The 19,123-nt window shown below is 43.8% G+C and overlaps 1 protein-coding gene across 1 annotated transcript; it reads right to left on the bottom strand.

The window, feature by feature from the left end:
* Window positions 1–7,784: 7,784 nt before the first annotated feature.
* On the bottom strand, window positions 7,785–14,894 carry LOC119376659 (uncharacterized). The gene is made up of 5 exons (XM_037646414.2): window positions 14,744–14,894; window positions 12,304–12,467; window positions 10,252–10,334; window positions 8,649–8,729; window positions 7,785–7,956 (listed from the first exon to the last, which is right to left on the bottom strand). Exons 1-5 carry the CDS (start codon window positions 14,861–14,863, stop codon window positions 7,823–7,825), a joined length of 582 nt encoding a protein of 193 aa, XP_037502342.1. The 5' UTR covers window positions 14,864–14,894; the 3' UTR covers window positions 7,785–7,822.
* Between the last annotated feature and the right edge of the window lie 4,229 nt (window positions 14,895–19,123).

Here is a 19,123-nt window from a genome sequence, read left to right as displayed (position 1 = left end):
TCGCGATTCAAGTCGTCCGTGTTGGCGTTATAGACAGGCTGCTACCGATGCTGTTTTACCAAACCGACAGTAATTCAAGATTAAGTCTCGCTTTCCGGTAAGTACATTTAACAGTCTGAGCGCCTAGACATATCATGTCTCGAAAGGGCAGACCACTGCCACGTTCTTAACTATTACCTATAAACTATCCTGTCAATGCAAAGTATACAGCATAGTTAATAGACTGGCTTGTGCTGATATTTCATCGTTTTGCTTTCAGCGCAAAGGGGACGTATAAGCGCTATGAAAGAGTGGACAAAACGGGCGCTAATGATCATCAGTTTTATTGACCATGACAAAGAACAATAAAAAAAAGTGCTTCCTGTTTTGTTTTCTTTATACTACGAGAAAAATGAACTTTTACCAGTTTTCCCAGCTAACCACATTGGCATTCCTTTCAGTGAAACAGATTTGTAAGAGCTTGCAGAGAGCAGCTTTGCCTGCAGTGCGTTTGCATTTCGGAAATATACGGACTGATTAACCCTAAGATGACTTTCAAATGTTCTATAACAGAGTCTTTAAGCCAGGTCAAATTGAAAAAAAAAAGTCAGATCGTTCGGTGCTGAATTCGAGTATTTTCATTCATTCATTTCATTTATTGATACTGTCAGCCCTTTTAGCGGGCTATTACAGGAGTGGAATGGAATCATATTAAACAGAAATGTGCATAAGAGAAACATAAGAAAAGGAGAGAGAGAAGAAACATTTATTTATGTCATGGCTTGGAGTGGTTAGGGTGGGTGGTGCCCCTCTTCCAGGGCCCCACTGGCTACAGCGGAACCTTCACTACTGGAACACATATCATTTCGCAACACATATACATACAACAAATCTATCATAATTGCTAGGCATGTAGATTTAAACAGAGAAGTTCGTCAGTGAAAAATAAGGAAAGAGAGCATCACTGCCGAAACACATATCATAATTTTGCGCAAAATATAACACATAACGAAACACATAATAAATAAAATAAACATAAATGAAACATATAATGAATATCATAACCTAGTTACAAAGCACGTAATTCATACATGTCATCACAATCTTAGCGAATGGCATCAAAGTACACTATAGGTTTTATTGCTTCTAAAAAGTCTGTAAGTGATTTAATTTTCATAACGGAATCTGGTAACGAATTTCACTGCTGAATCGACCTAGGGAAGAAGCTGTACCTGAAACAGTCATTATGAACTTTGGGGGGCAGTATGTACATACTGTGTCTGTGTCTTGATGTTTCTTGCGTTTTTATTTCAAAGTACCTGTCGTAGCTTATTTTAACGTGATTATGAATTATTAAGAAAATGAATTTCGGCCTTTCATATTCGGTTCGTTTTTGTAGAGGTGAGAGCTCTGCAACTTTACATAATTCGGTAGGTGAATGGAAACAGCGGTATTTATTAAATATAAACCTAGAACTAAGACGCTGTATTTTGTCGAGTTTCAAACAGTTAGTTTGGGTATAGGGATCCCAAACTACATTAGCATATTCGATTATGGATCTTAGCAAGGATTTATAGGCTAATGTTTTAATTTCGGAAGAGGCACAGTGGAGGTTGCGTCTCAGGCCCCATAACACCTTGTTAGCTTTGGAACAAAGTTCCTCAACATGAAGATTCCAACGCAAGTCGGGTGTAAATATGAGACCTAGGTATCTATATTGATGAGCCTGAGCAGGTTCGTGACCGTTAATACTGTACGGATAACTAAGAATGTTCTTTTTTCTAGAAATGGACATAAAAACAGTTTTTGTTGGGTTAAGCTGCATTTGCCACTTATCGCAGCAGTTTTTAATTCTCTCTAAGTTAAGATTAAGTTCGGCCTGGTCGCTCGGTGATTTTACATTTTTGTATAGTATGCAATCGTCAGCAAACATTCTTATTTAGGTAGTAATATTTTTTGGCAGATCGTTTATAAACACCAGGTACAAGAAAGGCCCTAAGACACTACCCTGGGGCACCCCAGGTACCACAGGAGATAAACTAGATTGGTGATGCCCTAATTGGACAAATTGTTCTCTGCGTGCAAGATAGAAACTGAACCATCGGGTAAGGGCAGAATTTTTAAAGGTATAATAGATTTTAAAGGGGCCCTGCAACACTTTTCGAGCATGCTCAAAAAGCGCTGCCGATCGGTAGTCGAGGCTCCCGAGAACACGCGAGCCAAATATTATAGCGATGCGCACGGCCTGGAATTTACAATAAATTCTCAAAGTCAGCTGAAAATCGCTCCCTCTTCTCTCGACAAATGATGTATTAGTCCGCAAAATATGACGCGATTGTCGGCAGTTCCACCATTGGCTGATGTTATAATCACGATAACACCCTCATTATTACTTTCGTTGTTAATTTTGAGTTCAATAAGTAGATAATATGTATGTTTATATTCTGTTATCGCTTTAAGAAGACCGAACAAACATTAATATTAGCACTTCCGGTCTCACCGACAGCTCGTCTGCTCGTAGTTGCGTGGTTCCGTTTTCTTCGCCATGCGCAGTGCCGAAAACGTGAATATTTCTGTGCTTTTGACCATCGCCGGTTGCCGTTGAGAGTGGCAGCCGTTCGAGTGTTGCCTCGTCAGCTGAGAACTGCATCGTCGGCACGTTCTCACGACCGACCGAGGCACGGGCGCAGCGTGTCTCCGATAACAATGCTGGCGTCCGGTAATGGCGGCGCTTCGGGGTCGTCTGCCAGTGCCGTCTTACGAGGCGGTGTATCGGAGTATGGGCCGAAACCGATCTCAGCTGTCATTCGTTCCAAACGAGCGCGCAGGTTTGCTTCCATGGTTGGCAGAGCGATGAAAACACTACGGCGTTCGAGGTGCACACCCAACTTTACCAAACCGACGCGCAGTTTTCAAGCACGCGCGATACACAGTGCGATCGGCTCCGCTTGCTCCGCTCGACGAGAACGACGCAAGCCGACCGGAAGTGGCGGCACAGACCACGTGGTTGCGCCCAGACGCCCAGACGTCAGAGAGAAAAAAATGAAGAAAAAAACTCCGCCGGCGCTCTTGGGCGGAGCCTCGCTCCTCTGCGCTGCCTCCCTCGACTCGCTGCCTAGCTTTCCGCGCGCTCGCGGCGTTGAGTTGAGGGAGAAAGCTGCGGAACGTGATCTCTATAATTTGGTAACACCACTTAGACTTGACGGATTCGAAAAATTTTTGCGGCATATGACTCGTGAAGAGTCATACGTCAATAATGAGACTATTCCAATATAACTAAGAAAGGTGTTGCAGGGCCCCTTTAAGTAAGAGCTTATTGTGCGACACCTTATCGAAAGCCTTTGCGAAGTCTAAGAAAAATTGGGGGACGCTTAAGCTTCGCCTTTAAGAGCTGAACGCAATAGCGATATTCTGTTCCTACTGCGCAGTTCGAACACTACGAGGGTTTAACAGAATGCGCCCACTAAGGCGTGTGCCTTATGTAATGGGTAGCATGCTTTAAACCAGGAGCAATTATGCGCGAGAAACTTCTTCGAAGTTGCGATGCACCCACTACGTGGTCTTAAGGGAATACGCGCACTAATGTGTGCGCCTTTTGTAATGGGTGGCTGTCTTTAAACCACGAAGTCGTTATGATATTGGCATGGTGTGACGCCCTATGGGCAATGTACACTTGTACCACGCAATACTACTGCGATATTACATCTCGTACTGTGACACCTGTATACAGGACGAGTATTTTTGGGAAGCATGAAAGTTAATTTCAGTGCAGCTCCAAGCAGAGGCGTGGCTGTGTGGTAGAACACCTGCTTGCCACGCAGACGTCCTGGGTTCGATTCTCATTCGGACCCAACATTTTTATTATTTATTTTATTTGCAGCTTTTTCGATTTTTCGGTCACGGACATGATGATGATTTTTCGCTCACAACCAACGGCCCCGACGCCGACAGCGCAATTTCTGCGATACGAGCTCTTTAACGCTATCGCGTTAATATTATGTCAGTTTGACCGCGGGTATTAATTGTGTTAGAAAGGTCGTGTACAAGCTCAATAAGCTGAGTAACGGTGGATAACCCTTTCCTAAAACCATGTTGACAGGAAACAATTAGATTATGTTCATCGAGATAGGTTAGCAAGTGCTTCGATACAATGTGCTCTAATATTTTTGAACAGGTGCTTGTAAGCGATATAGGTTGGTAATTGTTAGCGTGAGATGTGGAACCGCCTTTGTGTATGGGCACGATTTTTGCAAGTTTCCAAGCATTGGGAAAAGAGCCACTAGTAACGGATGATTGAAAAATTAATGTTAAAAACTTCGATGACCATTCGGCATATCTATAAAGAAATTCATTGGGGATATTGTCAGGGCCAGGGTTTTTTTTAGCATTTATATGAAGCAAGAGGTTTAGAACGCCCTCTTCAGTGATGCTTATATCCTGGATAGGAGCCATATCTAAGGAGTCGCTGATGTTGAGTACAATACCATCATCGATTGTAAAAACTGACGAGAAGAAGGAATTAAACGCCTCTGCCTGATCATGGCTACCTTTATGAATAGACATACTACTCGGTCTGGTCGAAGGATTCACATACTTCCAAAATTTGTCTGAGGATTCTATTGAGAAACTGTTTCAACGTTGAGTTATAAAACTTATTTTTTGAAGTCTTCACACTCTGCCGGAGGTTTTTACTTAAAACCTGGACGTTATTCTTTCTTTCAGTGCTTGGATTCACAGTGCATGCCTTTCACTTGCGTTTAAGCTTTCTTTTAGCGTGTATTATATCGCGCGTAATCCAAGGGTTTCGTTTTCTTACATTTTTACGACGCCTGGGAATGAATCGTTGGACGCAGAACATTACCGTAGAATGAAAAAAAAACTGCCACAGTTCTTCTGTTGAGCGAGATGTTCGGTACATTTCCAGAAATGAATAATATGACTGCTCCAGGTGTTCTAGTATAGCTAAGTCATTTGCAGCCCTAAAATTTGGCATCATAAGTTTTTCATCCTTGTGCACGGCATCGACATACAGATCTAAAGACATTAAAACCATTTTATGATCAGAAAGACCGTCCTCAATTTCACACATGCCAAGAAACGGGAGCAGTGATCCAGATAAGAACATCAAATCAAGCACTGAGGAAGCGGTTGGACCCACACGCGTACAAAATGAGACGACCTGAGTCAGATCGTAGCAGAAAGCGAGCTCTAGCAGCTGATCACCTTTAATGACTTCGCTTCCCTCTGAAGTGAGCGTCGACCAATTAATTCCAGGGAGATTAAAATCTCCTATTAGGGTAATATTATCATCATGCTTCAGGTGGGAGTCCATAATCCTTCTTAAGTTATCAAGTGCATTCACTGGGGCGTTCGGAGGTCTATACATAGCACCAATGCATACCGTGCGATTACTGAGCGTGGTTTTAATCCAAAGAGCTTCAGCATCAATAGCATGCGGAAGAACACTAACTAATATATTATCTTTAATTAAAACGGCCACAGCCCCTCCTCTTGTTTCACGGTCTCTTCTCACGATTTTGAATCCGGGAGGAGTAACCTCGGCATCCAGTATATCTTTCTCCAGCCATGTTTCGGTCATTACTATAAAGTCGGGATCGTGTTCTAGTACCACAGCCTCAAGATCCGCCAATTTATTCATAATACTTCTTACATTCATATTTATTATCTTTAACTGGTTAAGACTACTCTGACGCCGTCAGTCGCCATCACGACGCCTGTCAGGTGCTTCGGGAGGTGTCTTAGATATGTACCTCATATTAGTATCCCCGTTCCAACCGTACACCATATCATTTATTTTCATTTTGTCAAAGACAACCTTAACCTTGGCCCCCGTTTTTCGCTCCTCAGCACTAGACTCCCACAGACTTCTGCGGATCTCAACAACTCGCTTTGAAAAATCTTCGTTAATGCCGACCTCCTTACCCCGCAGCTTAAAGCAGTTTCGTAGGATACTAGTCTTATCTCTGAAATCTGAAGCTCTCAGGATAACGGGCCTATCTTCACCCCTCTGTTTTGTTCCTAAGCGATGAATTCGTTCGACTGAGTTAATTTTAAGGTTTACCAGCTTATCAAAAACGTCAACGTTAACCTTCTCACGTAAAACATCTTCAGTTTCATTCATGTCTTCTTTTATCCCTCTGATAATAAGATTATTCCGCCGAGAGCGGTTTTCGAGATCATCAAGTCGCTTGAGGAGGGCATTCCTGTCGGTGCACGATTTAGTAACTAACTCATCAACTTTTTGACTAACAGTTGCTATTGAGGTTTCGGTTTCACTGCCAAACTTCTCAAGGTTAGCAAGTCTGAGTGGGACTTCGCCCAGAATTTCTAGCCTTCCCTCTATTTTCGAAAGCCTGCCCTCTACCCGAGCCTCAAAAGATGCTTGTTTTTTTTTCTATTTTGGTTACTTTCTCCAAGACCGCCTTTTGTGTCTTAAGTATTTCGTTAAGCTTTTCTTCAGTGATGGGCCCGGGATTTTCTTCAACATCACCCGAGCGTGACACTAGCAAGCTGGCAACGGCAAAACATTCAGATAAACAACAAAAAGAGTATGTGGACACGGCAACACAACTAAGCACAGGTAATCACTACGAAAACAGTATTTTCGATCACCAACCTGCACAAGGAACGGGAAAATCGGTGACATTGTCACGGCGGTGTTGCCGTGTCCACTGATGCTTGCAGAAGCGAACGTCCCTTTTAAAGCATGAAAGCCAGCGGGTCCGGGATGGGCCGGTGACGTCACGGTGCGTGAAGAAGATGCGCTGTAGCTATACTCCACATGTGGCAGCCGCCGCATAAGAGTGTCATCGAACATTGCGCCTAGGACGTCGTTTGGCAGAAGCGAAGGCGATGCAGGCTGGCACTATCCATTTGCCGTGAAAGTTTCAGCAGCGCTGATCCAAAAGCACCCAGCTCGGGAAAATCGGTGACATTGACACGGCGGTGTCGCCGTGTCCGCTCGCCATGAAACATACATCGCCAAGTATCGCCATGAAACATACATCATACAACATACATCATGAAACATACAGTATCGCCATGAAACATACATCAACGCGAACTCCTTTACGGAGACGATGTGATGTTACGTTATTTTAGTAATAGATCCGCCATGTAGCCTTTGCTTGTACGAGCTTAATTTACCGTTCTAGTAAAGAGGTGAAAGTAGAGTGAGCTATAGGAATCGCTTCTCGCAGCTCCAACGTGTCTTCTGTCACCAATTTGTTCAAACGTTGTGTTTCTGTCAACAGGCAACCAGTACATAAGTCCGCCATAGTTATGCTTCCGTTAGATCGCGTGACACTGATAAACATACTTAGAGAGCCTTCATGCGCTAAGCGGTCGTACGTGTTTGCGTGTGTGTGTGTCTATAAATCATCTCTCTCTCTCTCTCTCTCTCTATATATATATATATATATATATATATATGATCTCCTTCAGAAAAACCAGAAAAAACAACATGCTACAACAGAATTTAGCGCTGCTATCATATCGAGTATTAATTGGCAACTGATAAAAACTGCAGCAACTTCGGCCGGCATCGTCTCTAAGTTACTGTCGTCGGCATGTGAAAAAATTTTCACGTGACAAAGTACTGGCGGACCGGCAGACGTCACCTCGATGCCACTTTCTTAACCTTTACACTTTTCAATATCTTCTGCATCCCCAGAATAACTGGCTTATAAGAACGCATTTCTTGATTTTTTTTTAATAGTTACATATGAAAAAAAAAAAATGAAACATGCGTATCTGGCATTGGGTGTTTACTTACAACGGGAAAAAGTCACACAAACGCAATATGGAGCCATATGTTCGATGTTTACAAATCGCATTTTTTCCACATGTAAACTACGTGTCTTTTACTCGGCGCTAGTAAGTCGTACAAGAAGGAGCACGTCGAAGGCGCTTTTCTCCTGGTCTTCAGATGAACCGATTCCACCCAGACTTGATAACCTGAAAAAAGCAGCACCCTGTAAAGAGTATCTGATTCTTGAAATATGGAGAATTAATTAGGCGTCAATTAAAGCTAATGGTCGTCTGTGATGTCATCAGATCAGTTTTTTTATGCATTTATACTATACTATAATGCACAAGTGAGCAGTTGCTTTTGCAGTAACCCCCAGAGAAGTTGAATATAACTTTTACAATCCATACAAGCTACGCTCCTTGAGGCAAAATCATGCGAGCGACACAGACGGTAGTTTTTTAGAATGTGAATAACTTGACGAAAAAGAAAGACAAGAACAAAGTTGCCTATCACAGAGCTCAGGAAGGAGTACGAGGAACACCCGTTTCGCAGCAACTGAACTGAAGTGTGGGATTTTGAATCAGGCGTGGTATTTTGATTTTTTTTGTCATTTAAGCGAATTCACGCAGATGGGAAGGTAAGCTGCCTTAGATCCGTCAATTCTAATACGTCTTTAACAAAAAGTAAACTGCCCATTTCATGATAAATACGCGCTCATACACGCACACACATTTCACGAAGAAACAAGCATACTGAGTCTGTGAAAGCCTCTTCTAAATATCCTGGCACCGGCATAGTAGCATTATATATTTTTTGCTATGGAATAAATATTATATCGCTGTCAATGATACTGCGGTTATCGTTATTTAGGACCTTGCGAATAAAAACAGAAGTTTACCCAAAGACGAAGTCCAAAAGAGAATGCAGTGCTTGTAGTCGGTGTATATCACCTGAAAGACTTGACGAAGTGTCTTCCCCCCTGGGAAACAATAAATACGCACTGAACACTGATTTACATACTGAGCACGCTTCATTACTTTCAATATCATAATGTAATTAAAAATTAAATAGGGAATATTACGTGGAAAGACCGCGATATCATTATGAGGCACGCCGTAGGGGGGAACTCCGAAATAATTTAGACCACCGGAGTTGCTTAACGGGCTTAGATACCAGTACACTAGTGTATTTGCATTTTGCCCCCATGGAAACACGGCCTCCGTGCGTCATTTCGTATGACACCGCACAATTCGTGTAATGTCTGGTGCAGTAAAACCCCGCTGTTACGTTCCTCTCTGTTGCGTTTTCCCTGCTGTTACGTCGTCTTCCGCCGGTCACAGCATCACTCCCATAGGATCTAATGTATTGGAAACCCAGCTGTTACGTCGTAACTGCGTGACCCTTCCCGTATGTTACGTCGCGAAGTGCGCTCCTAGCCGGCCCAGCGACCACGGAAGAGAGGGGCCGTATTGACTTTTCCCGCAGCTTGGCCTGGTTTGACCGTAAGATTAGCCGCATGAGAGGCGCAAGCGACAGGTACTTTCGGTTGCCGCGAACAAAAGCATGGCCTTCGAGAACCGTATTGCAAAGATAGTGTCTATCATTGCTCGTGAACGTAAGGCCTTCGAGATTGGCGTTTGCTTCTGCCGTCGCGTTGGCGTGGTCTTATTCATCTTCAAAGGTGCGCTTAGTGAACACAAACAGCACAAACGAAAAAAGTACAGGACATAAGGCAACGAGCGCATCGTTATCGTTATCATCGTTATTTGTTGGAGGGGTTGGAGCTTGTTGGTGTTCGCGCGGTTCGCGGTCGGACTCGTCGCGCTGCTCGTGTTGAGTGTACTTAGTTTTTTCTCGCCTACAACTGTTAGTGCCAAAAGAGTCACATACGTTGATTAAATTCCTGTGGATGATGCCGTTCTCAGCTCTGCGTCTCTATCAGTCGACTAGATCGTGGCTGAGTGCGCCAATGCGTGCTGCAGTCACGAAATTTAGGAGTTGGTGGAGCAGGGGTCATTTTCTTCGACGATCGCTTTCTGGGGTACTTTCACTTTCGCGAGGCGTTCGACCGGCTACTGCGAGCCACGGTGGTCCGACACTGTGCCAACAGTGTTCTCGCTCGGAGACGCCGACGCATCCAGAGACAATCTCGCGAAGGTATTGCCACAAGTGACTGCTTGCCAGTTGTCCGCTGAGGAGGCACTAGATTTATTAAAATGATATGACACTGCACAAGGCCGAAAATCATTTCGTGCTGCTCGGGCACGAGTTAACGCACCAGGCAAAGTTGCACGATTTTTTCAAGCGTAAGCATTGAAATAAAGTAAATTATCTCTCGTTTTTCCTGTTTCTCGGCTCTTGCGTGTTTCCCGGCTCTTACGTTTATTTCTTACGGTTCCGTCAAAAACGTATTAGCGGGGTTGTATACTGTACAGCAATTATTGTGCTCTATTCAGTTTTGAATGGTAACTGTATATTAAAATATCCACTAATGTACTCACTATCGACAATATCGACGCTGAATCCGTTATCGTGCTGATAAGCTCCGTCTGTTTTGTGCAGTTCTGGTGACGTGTAATTCCACCTGTAGAAGTGTAATATAAACGCTCGTTGTTCATTGTCGGTTGCCTAACATATGCAATGGGTTGCAAAGAACTGCGCGAAATAATTCATATCGCTGTTACCGGTGTCATATTGCTCCTGCGCATGTGCAGAAATCCTGCCTTTATGCGAGCATTTTATATAATTGGAGACTTTCGTTTGGCGAACGCGTATCGTTTGCCTTGCTGGTTCATTACTGTAGCAAAATGGCACCGGACCAGTGGTGCAGGTTTCCCATCTGCCCAATTGGGGCAGGGGGGGGGGAGGCTTGATGAGCCGTCAAGCCAGTTTAACATGTGTGCGGTATACTAATTAGATCAACCTGACCAGTAGCGTAGCCAGAAATATTTTGCGGGGGGGGGGAGGGAGGTTTCAACTATACATTATGTATGTTCGTGCGGGCGTTTGTATGTGTGCGTGTGGTATACACATGCACAATGGAGAACTTTTGGGGAGTGGGGTTCATATACAGATGTTAAAAGCATCTTAATTTAGCATCATGGCCATGAGCGACTCTGGATAACACTCCCGGGGTCCCATACACAAATACCCGGGAATATGAAGGGGAGCTTCTCGCCGCATTATTTAAAAGGTAATGCGCCGCACGCGTATTCCGCAGGATGCTGGTTCGTATCTCAGCTGCGGAACGTTGTCTGTTTGTCCACTTTCATTTCACTTTTTTTTTATTGCGATAGCAATTATATGGACAGTCTCGACGGGTTTTTGCCGTCGCCGCCGCCGTCATGTCCCTCCCGTATGAAGTCCAAATCGATAAAATCCCCCCGCGCATCGTATGTTCCACCGCGGCTAAAAGCGCGCGAGCGGGGGCGACGAACGCGGCCGAAGCAGAGATCAAACGAGCCGTCCCGTTTTCGTCACTCGAAGGGTGCATGCGATAACATCACCCCGCTTGGGAGGCCTGCCGTTGAAGGAGACAGGAAACGCCCCACCCATCTTTAACGAGCATGAAAAAAGACGCGAAGAAGCGAGGGGAGAAAACTTTGAGCTTTGAATCTAAGGGCGCGGTCGCGATCTCTGGCGCGCGCGCTATCTCGACAGCCATCACAGCGGGCGGCTCGTATACCCTTCTAGGTGCTGCGCTCTCAACGCGAAGTGACTATGCGGAGAGCATCTCTCCCTGGAGCGGCCGCATTCTCTTACACCAGCGTTTTGTAGTTACGCGAGATCGGATACAAAGCAGTTAGCTGCCAGCCTCACTTCATATAACACTACCATTTGTTGCTATCGCATTCATTGCTTCGCCCTTGCGTTGAAACTTTGATTTTTGTCTGTTATTCGAACGCTTCACTTGAAACTGATTTTTCCTCTGTTTACATTCACTTCGTTGTATGCTCACTGGTTATGTCGTTTTAAATAACAAAACATTTTCAAGGCTTCTGATATCTTGAGCACCGTCGAGAAATGTTGTTACTTTAGCACAGAAATTTACCGTTACGGCTTGGGGTAAGCAGCTGACGACATCGTGAAAGGTACGAAAAATAATGTTTTAAGCGCGAGTTACTTCATATAAACTGAAATCAAGGGGGGAGCCGATGAATGGCAACACACAGTGGAGATAGATTGAATGAGCGGGAGAAGCTGCCTCAGGCTGGCATTGCCCACGTTTCGATAGGGGGACATACCTTTGTCAAAAGGTGGTTATTTACGGAGCAGTACTTCTTAAACGAATATTTAGAAGAGTGTTTATGCTGTGATCATTCTTCACTGAAATAAACAGTGAACACATTTCCTCTTTATCCGTAAAATACGGCGCGGTGTTCATAAAAGTAAATGGTAAGGGACAACTTGTCTGCATATGCAGCATACAGTGCGGTCGATGAGTCCCGAAGAGGATAAATACCACTTGTTTCAAAAGGGCATGTATACATTTTCCAGTCGGACAGGAGTATGGCGCTCTAACGTGCATTTGCGTAACTTAGCTTGATACATACCATAGCTTGTTTTTATACATGTAGCCATAGACGTACATAGACGCGCCGTTGATAGTTGTAAATGGAGCTCTTGCAACACGTAGGCAAGGATACTTCGAATGAAATTTGTCGTCTTCTGAATGGTAAAGGAGAAAGAAGGTCGCCTTTGTTGTATCTTGAATAAGCTGCAACATGAGAGGAAAGCTTGTTGAAGGTGTGCAATGAGCAAATACGTGACACGAATGAAAATGTTCGGCTTGAACAACAGCATCAACACACACACATGCATACGTACATACATACATACATACATACATACATACATACATACATACATACATACATACATACATACATACACACATACATACATACATACATACATACATACATACATACATACATACATACATACATACATACACAATACATACATAGAAACATACATACATACATACATACATACATACATACATACATACATACATACATACATACATACATACATACATACATACATACATACATACATACATACATACATACATACATACATACATACACACATACACACACACACACATACATACATACATACATACATACATACATACATACATACACAATACATACATACAAACATGCATACATACATACATACATACATACATACATACATACATACATACATACATACATACATACATACATACATACATACATACATACATACATACATACATACATACATACATACATACATACATAATGTGCCGTTATACTGCATGCTTCATTCAACTCATTTTTAACTTATGGGCTGTAATATTACACACTGCTACAAATACCGACTTGACTGAATTCTTGCTGTAGCGTGATATCGTCAATACTTATTATTATTATATATAAATTAAGCATTTTTTCGTTTCAGATATAGGAAACTTCAATGTAGTCTACGTAAGAGCTGGCTACCAAACTTAGCCATGGCGCGCTTGCGCCACATGTAGCGTATATAGAAAAAAGTACAAGGAAAGGAAGCTGATGACTGCCATAATATAACTAGAAGCTATATAGAAAAGTAATGCACGTTACTCCGAAATAAAGATTCCTAGCTGAAAAAGAATTAAACTGGTGCGACCATGCTCCTGCAGCAAGTGTTCAACAAAGTAATACCGGTGTCACACTGCTGATCGCGATTAAGCCCGATCCCGGCGAAATTGCTCAACAGTGATTGGCTCCCTTCTGCAGCTTGCGTAAAGAAGACAGTCATCATCAAGAAACTTGATCTGAGTCAGGCCCGATCGTGATCAAACGTGACCGTTTGACACTGGTGTAAGATATCCGAAAAAGATAGTGGATGGTGGACCAAATGGGCATTCAATAGAAACCTCAAAGCGAAGGAATATTAAGGAAACAACTGTTCTGCGGAAGTCCGTAATATGGAAGTGAATTCGCGATAACTAAATGTGTTGACCACGTAAATTAAAACAAATCTACGAAGGTGCATGTCAGTTTTACTCTTGAAGAACCTTCACAATTAGGTCTTCCACAAAAAAAGAAAGAAAAAAAAAGAAAAAGGGGCAGCTTCGCACAAGTGGTGCAAGGCTGGATGCAACAGCGGAGCGATGGAGTGCTCGGGCTCCCGAGGAAGAAGCTGCCCTCCCAACCCCGTGTCCCTTCCTCGCTTAAACGACATGGGCTTGGCGGGAACATGTCACGTGACTAGTGTAACGTCACTTTGGCGGGGACATGTCCCTTCCACAAAAATCGTACGGCTACGCTGAGGAAATATTTTACACTTTCATAAATCGGAGATATTCCCATCCACGAGAGCAGTGTTCATATTGAGAACTATCACACTTTCTTGACGGACGTGGTGAAGCTCCTGCATGATCGCTTTGTTCATTACCTCTGTTGGACCAAATAAACGTTCATTCTCTTTCTCTCTCTGTTCAAGGCGATGTAGGTGCCTGTAGGCGGTTGTTCGCTGTTTTCTATCTTTTCTGTAGCTATGCATGCATAGATTTGAAGAAAGCCAGAAGGAAAACTTATGTAAGAATAAAGTGTAGATAGATAGATAGATAGATAGATAGATAGATAGATAGATAGATAGATAGATAGATAGATAGATAGATAGATAGATGGATAGATAGATAGATAGATAGATAGATAGATAGATAGATAGATAGATAGATAGATAGATAGATAGATAGATAGATAGATAGATAGATAGATAGATATTAACAACACTAACGATTGCTGAATCGCCTGCGAAGGTTTGTTCTTAAAAGTTGCACGCAGCGGTGCGTTCATAGCCCTACGCTGAAACAGTTCTTGATGTCATTATCCTAAAATTATTTGTCCTTCTCTTGTAACGGCCCATCGCCAATGTCGATCTTCTTCGTATACTGCATAAAAAGACTGAAAGCTGTAGAAACGATATAAGGGGCCTGCATCTTCTCACCTTTCCCGCGTCAGGCCCGTCTTGCAGTGCTTTCGCTATTCTATCTCGAGGCGCGCACACTTGTGCGTTCACGGCGCTGACACATAAGACGATGAACGTGCTTGCGAGCGCAGCGTTCATGTTGCCCACGCCTAAACGACAGCGCACAAAGTGTCTCTCTCTCTTCTCGTTCCAGATGCTCGTGGACATTGTACATTTGCTATTGTACGCAGGACGGCACGATTGCAGAACTTCTTGACGCCACGTGAAAGGAGACTTTCGAACATTTTTTTTTACATTTTCCAAATGTCGATGCTCTGCTAAAAAAAGACGAACTCCATTATCCATAAGTTGAAAGAACTTACTATTATGCCAATCCGTCTTTGGAGAGCTATTTCGTCGTCATAACAAAAACTCGTACATTATAAAGCACACTGGCATTCAACCGTTTTCAAAGGCAACACGGAAATAAAATAGCTATCCCGAATATATAGTCGGATGCGTGCAGAGCCGTATACAAGATGTGTCTAAACAAGATCTCGACATTTCATGAAATTAATTTCTTCCTCTATCTCACTCATATTCTTTTACGCAGATATTGTTAAAGTTGACTAATTTTGTACTGCTCCTATGGTGTCGTTGCACTACGGTTAATAATAAACTAGATTCAGTGCTGCGAAGAGAGATAGAGACGAAGGAGAGGGGAGAGAAAGAGACCCGGGAAGTGGGCATTTTGAATACCCACAGTCAGCATCAGCATAAGATACTGCCACCCTATGTAGCTGTAGCGCCTTCATTTACCCTCTACAGGAAAGAAAAAATCGCTTTTTGTTGGAAGAAACATCACTACATGATTGCTTTATCAATTTGCATAGAGTTGCTGCCTTCAGCATCTTATAACCGCGATATTTAAACGAGACCTAGGTGTATCAAGTTCGTAATAACGTTCCGGTAAGTAATTAGAACCGACCCTAAAAGTCGTAATGTACCCGAGCTGTCTTACGGTCTCAGAAATATATGTCCATCTTGCGGTGCAATGCCAATAATGCCATCGCGCTATATTGTGCGATGACAGCGCCGCGCTTTTCTAAGTAAGATATAACTGACGAAGTTCCGGTCTGTCCTTCATTTGAATGGCCAAACGACAGTCGTCATGTTGATGTAGAGTTAACTTTTTTAAACGGAGGAACGAATGTCTTATTACATGTAGAAGACGTACCAGATAACGCCCACATATCCTAGCGCATCTTGAAAGTGGGCGTCCCTTGCCGTCTTTGCTAAGTTAATATATTGACATTCTGTGGCAATTTCCCGAGTCGTACACGTACCTCATCCTGCTGTACTGTTGCTAATATTCGCACTGACATGTCTTGCTCCTCCGGAACCAGCTGCTCCTGCCTCAACAAGCAAGGCAGTTCTCTCTGTGTTGCAGTACAACTTTGCTTCCCTTATTACAACGGAGCTGTTAAGCTTTTCGTTATGCCGTGTGGTGTCACCAGAAAACTATCATAATCATAATCGGCCTCTACCTTCTAGCGTGTTGTTTATCTTCTGCTCGCTCCCCGAACACGTGCGCCCGGCTGATTAGCTAGGCGGTAGACCTAGCTAATTAAACCAAGTGATGCTAAGACCAAGCTGGACCAAGCCACGTCTTGCTAGGAACATGCTAATTAAGACCACGCTAATTAGGCCGAGCCATCCTAAGATTGAGCTAATTAAGACCACGCTAATTAACAGAGACGCTAACTACGAGCTAGCTAATTAAAGCCACGTCTAATTAAGGACGTTATAATTAAGACTACCTTTGATAATTTCATGCTAATTATTACTTTTGGGTTAAGCCTAATAATATTAATGCCATACTATTTATTATATGTTAATTAAGACCTTACTAATGAAGACCAAGTTAATACCATGGCAGTTGAAACCGAGCTGACGGGGTCTTCACTCCGAAACAGTCTGAGCAGACCCAGCAGATTGAGTTGACATTGAGCCACGTAAAAAGCTGGAAGAAGCTAGGTGATCACAAGCTCCGCTGATGGCTCCAGCCTTGCACCACTAGTGCAAGCTGGCCACATTTTCTTCCTGCTTGAACATTTTTACAGAGGCGCCACTGGTGACGAAAGAACAAACGTTTCGTAGCAGCGCAATAAAACTGATAACGCTCTTGTTACCTTATTATGCCTGAACACTTTTTCAGCCACTGTTGTGCACACAGAGGCAATACTCATAGACAATGAGGGATGTTGAAAGACCGATCCAACGCATTAGTTTTTGAATTGGACGCCATTTTGTGTCCCATTATAGATCGCGGAAGTTAATTCTAACCTGGGCCTTTTTACTCGAAACTGATCTATCTGGCTGAGTGCAAAATGCAAAGCAAATGAAAAGCGCAAGTGCGAAGCCTAAATCTCACAGGTCTCATGGACATCAGAACGTAAAATAATTGACGTTACTATAACGCCGTCATTGATACCATTATGATAATATTATTACAATTTCTCTTTTTCTGCCGATTCCCTGTTACTACAGCTTCAGCAGTATAAGCAAACACATGCGCGACAATCTGCAGCTGCAATATATTTGTGAAGAGTAATAGCTCGAGACATTTCTTTTATTGCGATAGCAATTAAATGGACAGTCTCGGCTGATTTTTGCCGTCGCCGTCGCCGCCGTCATGCACCGTATATGTATATGTCTATATATATATATATATCAAAGCAACGAAGAAAAATAATTCAGAGAAACTTTCCGACGAGTGGAATCGAACGGTCGACCTCCCGCTTTCCAGCGCGTGGCGTTAGACGGTTAGGCCACCAACAGCACTGTCTTTCAGCCTGCTAACGGCGAGCTATTTATATACACCACTTACATCAGCATGCTTTCTTAGTTACCACATACATGGCGCGATGTGCAAGCGTGGCGCGCTTTAAAGATCGTCGCCCCGTTCCTGCGAACGCCGTTGCTCTTCGCTCTACAGGGTGTGGTCGCCTTCGTGCGCTTATCTCGAGGAAAGAAGGGGGCGGCTGGCGGAGGGGGGAGCGGGGGGTTGTATGTCTTGTGCTTTCCCCGCGATGTCCGCGCTGAAGTCACAAAGCGTACGAAGTCACTTCGCTCGCTGCAGCGGCCGCGTTTGCGAAAGGAGCGCGCTGTTCAAACAGAAATAAGTAACAACTGGGACAGTTAGTTCGCGCTCGTCCTGTGTGTACCTGTTCGTTCGTTTCGTGAGTCCTGCTTTATGTTTGAGCAGTGCGCTTCCAGTGTCGAGCTGTGACGCATGATAGTTCGCGCTCGTCCTGTGTGCGTTCTTTTCGTGCGTGCTTTGGGCTCGAGCGACGCGCTGGCAATTTCGAGCTGCTTTCCGTTCTTCGCGTTACATTCCAATTTATTGCTGTCGCATTCATTGCTTCGCCATTGCGGCGAAACTGTGACTTTTTTTCCAGGTTGTGCATTTCACAGAACTACCCTTGTTTTCATGGGTCGTACAAACTTTTTGACACTTGTCAGCAAAAATTATGCCATTTGTCGGCAGTGTTACTAAAGTTGCGATTGAATTAAAGGGGCCCTGCAACACTTTTCGAGCATGCTCAAAAAGCGCTGCCGATCGGTAGTCGAGGCTCCCGAGAACACGCGAGCCAAATATTATAGCGATGCGCACGGCCTGGAATTTACAATAAATTCTCAAAGTCAGCTGAAAATCGCTCCCTCTTCTCTCGACAAATGATGTATTAGTCCGCAAAATATGACGCGATTGTCGGCGGTTCCACCATTGGCTGATGTTATAATCACGATAACAGCCTCATTATTACTTTCGTTGTTAATTTTGAGTTCAATAAGTAGATAATATGTATGTTTATATTATGTTATCGCGTTAAAAACACCGAACAAACATTAATATTAGCACTTCCGGTCTCACCGACAGCTCGTCTGCTCGTAGTTGCGTGGTTCCGTTTTCTTCGCCATGCGCAGTGCCGAAAACGTGAATATTTCTGTGCTTTTGACCATCGCCGGTTGCCGTTGAGAGTGGCAGCCGTTCGAGTGTTGCCTCGTCAGCTGAGAACTGCATCGTCGGCACGTTCTCACGACCGACCGAGGCACGGGCGCAGCGTGTCTCCGATAACAATGCTGGCGTCCGGTAATGGCGGCGCTTCGGGGTCGTCTGCCAGTGCCGTCTTACGAGGCGGTGTATCGGAGTATGGGCCGAAACCGATCTCAGCTGTCATTCGTTCCAAACGAGCGCGCACGTTTGCTTCCATGGTTGGCAGAGCGATGAAAACACTACGGCGTTCGAGGTGCACACCCAACATTACCAAACCGACGCGCAGTTTTCAAGCACGCGCGATACACAGCGCGATCGACTCCGCTCGACGAGAACGACGCAAGCCGACCGGAAGTGGCGGC

This window comes from Rhipicephalus sanguineus, unplaced genomic scaffold (assembly GCF_013339695.2).
Source record: "Rhipicephalus sanguineus isolate Rsan-2018 unplaced genomic scaffold, BIME_Rsan_1.4 Seq1800, whole genome shotgun sequence".
NCBI lineage: Eukaryota > Metazoa > Arthropoda > Arachnida > Ixodida > Ixodidae > Rhipicephalus > Rhipicephalus sanguineus.
This window is presented reverse-complemented; position numbering and strand designations above follow the sequence as displayed.

Bases quoted from the DNA above. Each gene is read 5' to 3' on its own strand.
- LOC119376659 (XM_037646414.2), bottom strand. From the start codon at position 14,863: ATGAACGCTGCGCTCGCAAGCACGTTCATCGTCTTATGTGTCAGCGCC. The intron at 12,468-14,743 runs GTGAGAAGATGC...CTCATGTTGCAG, and splicing joins ACGGGCCTGACGCGGGAAAG to CTTATTCAAGATACAACAAA. The intron at 10,335-12,303 runs GTATGTATCAAG...ACACTTCTACAG, and splicing joins ATGTATAAAAACAAGCTATG to GTGGAATTACACGTCACCAG.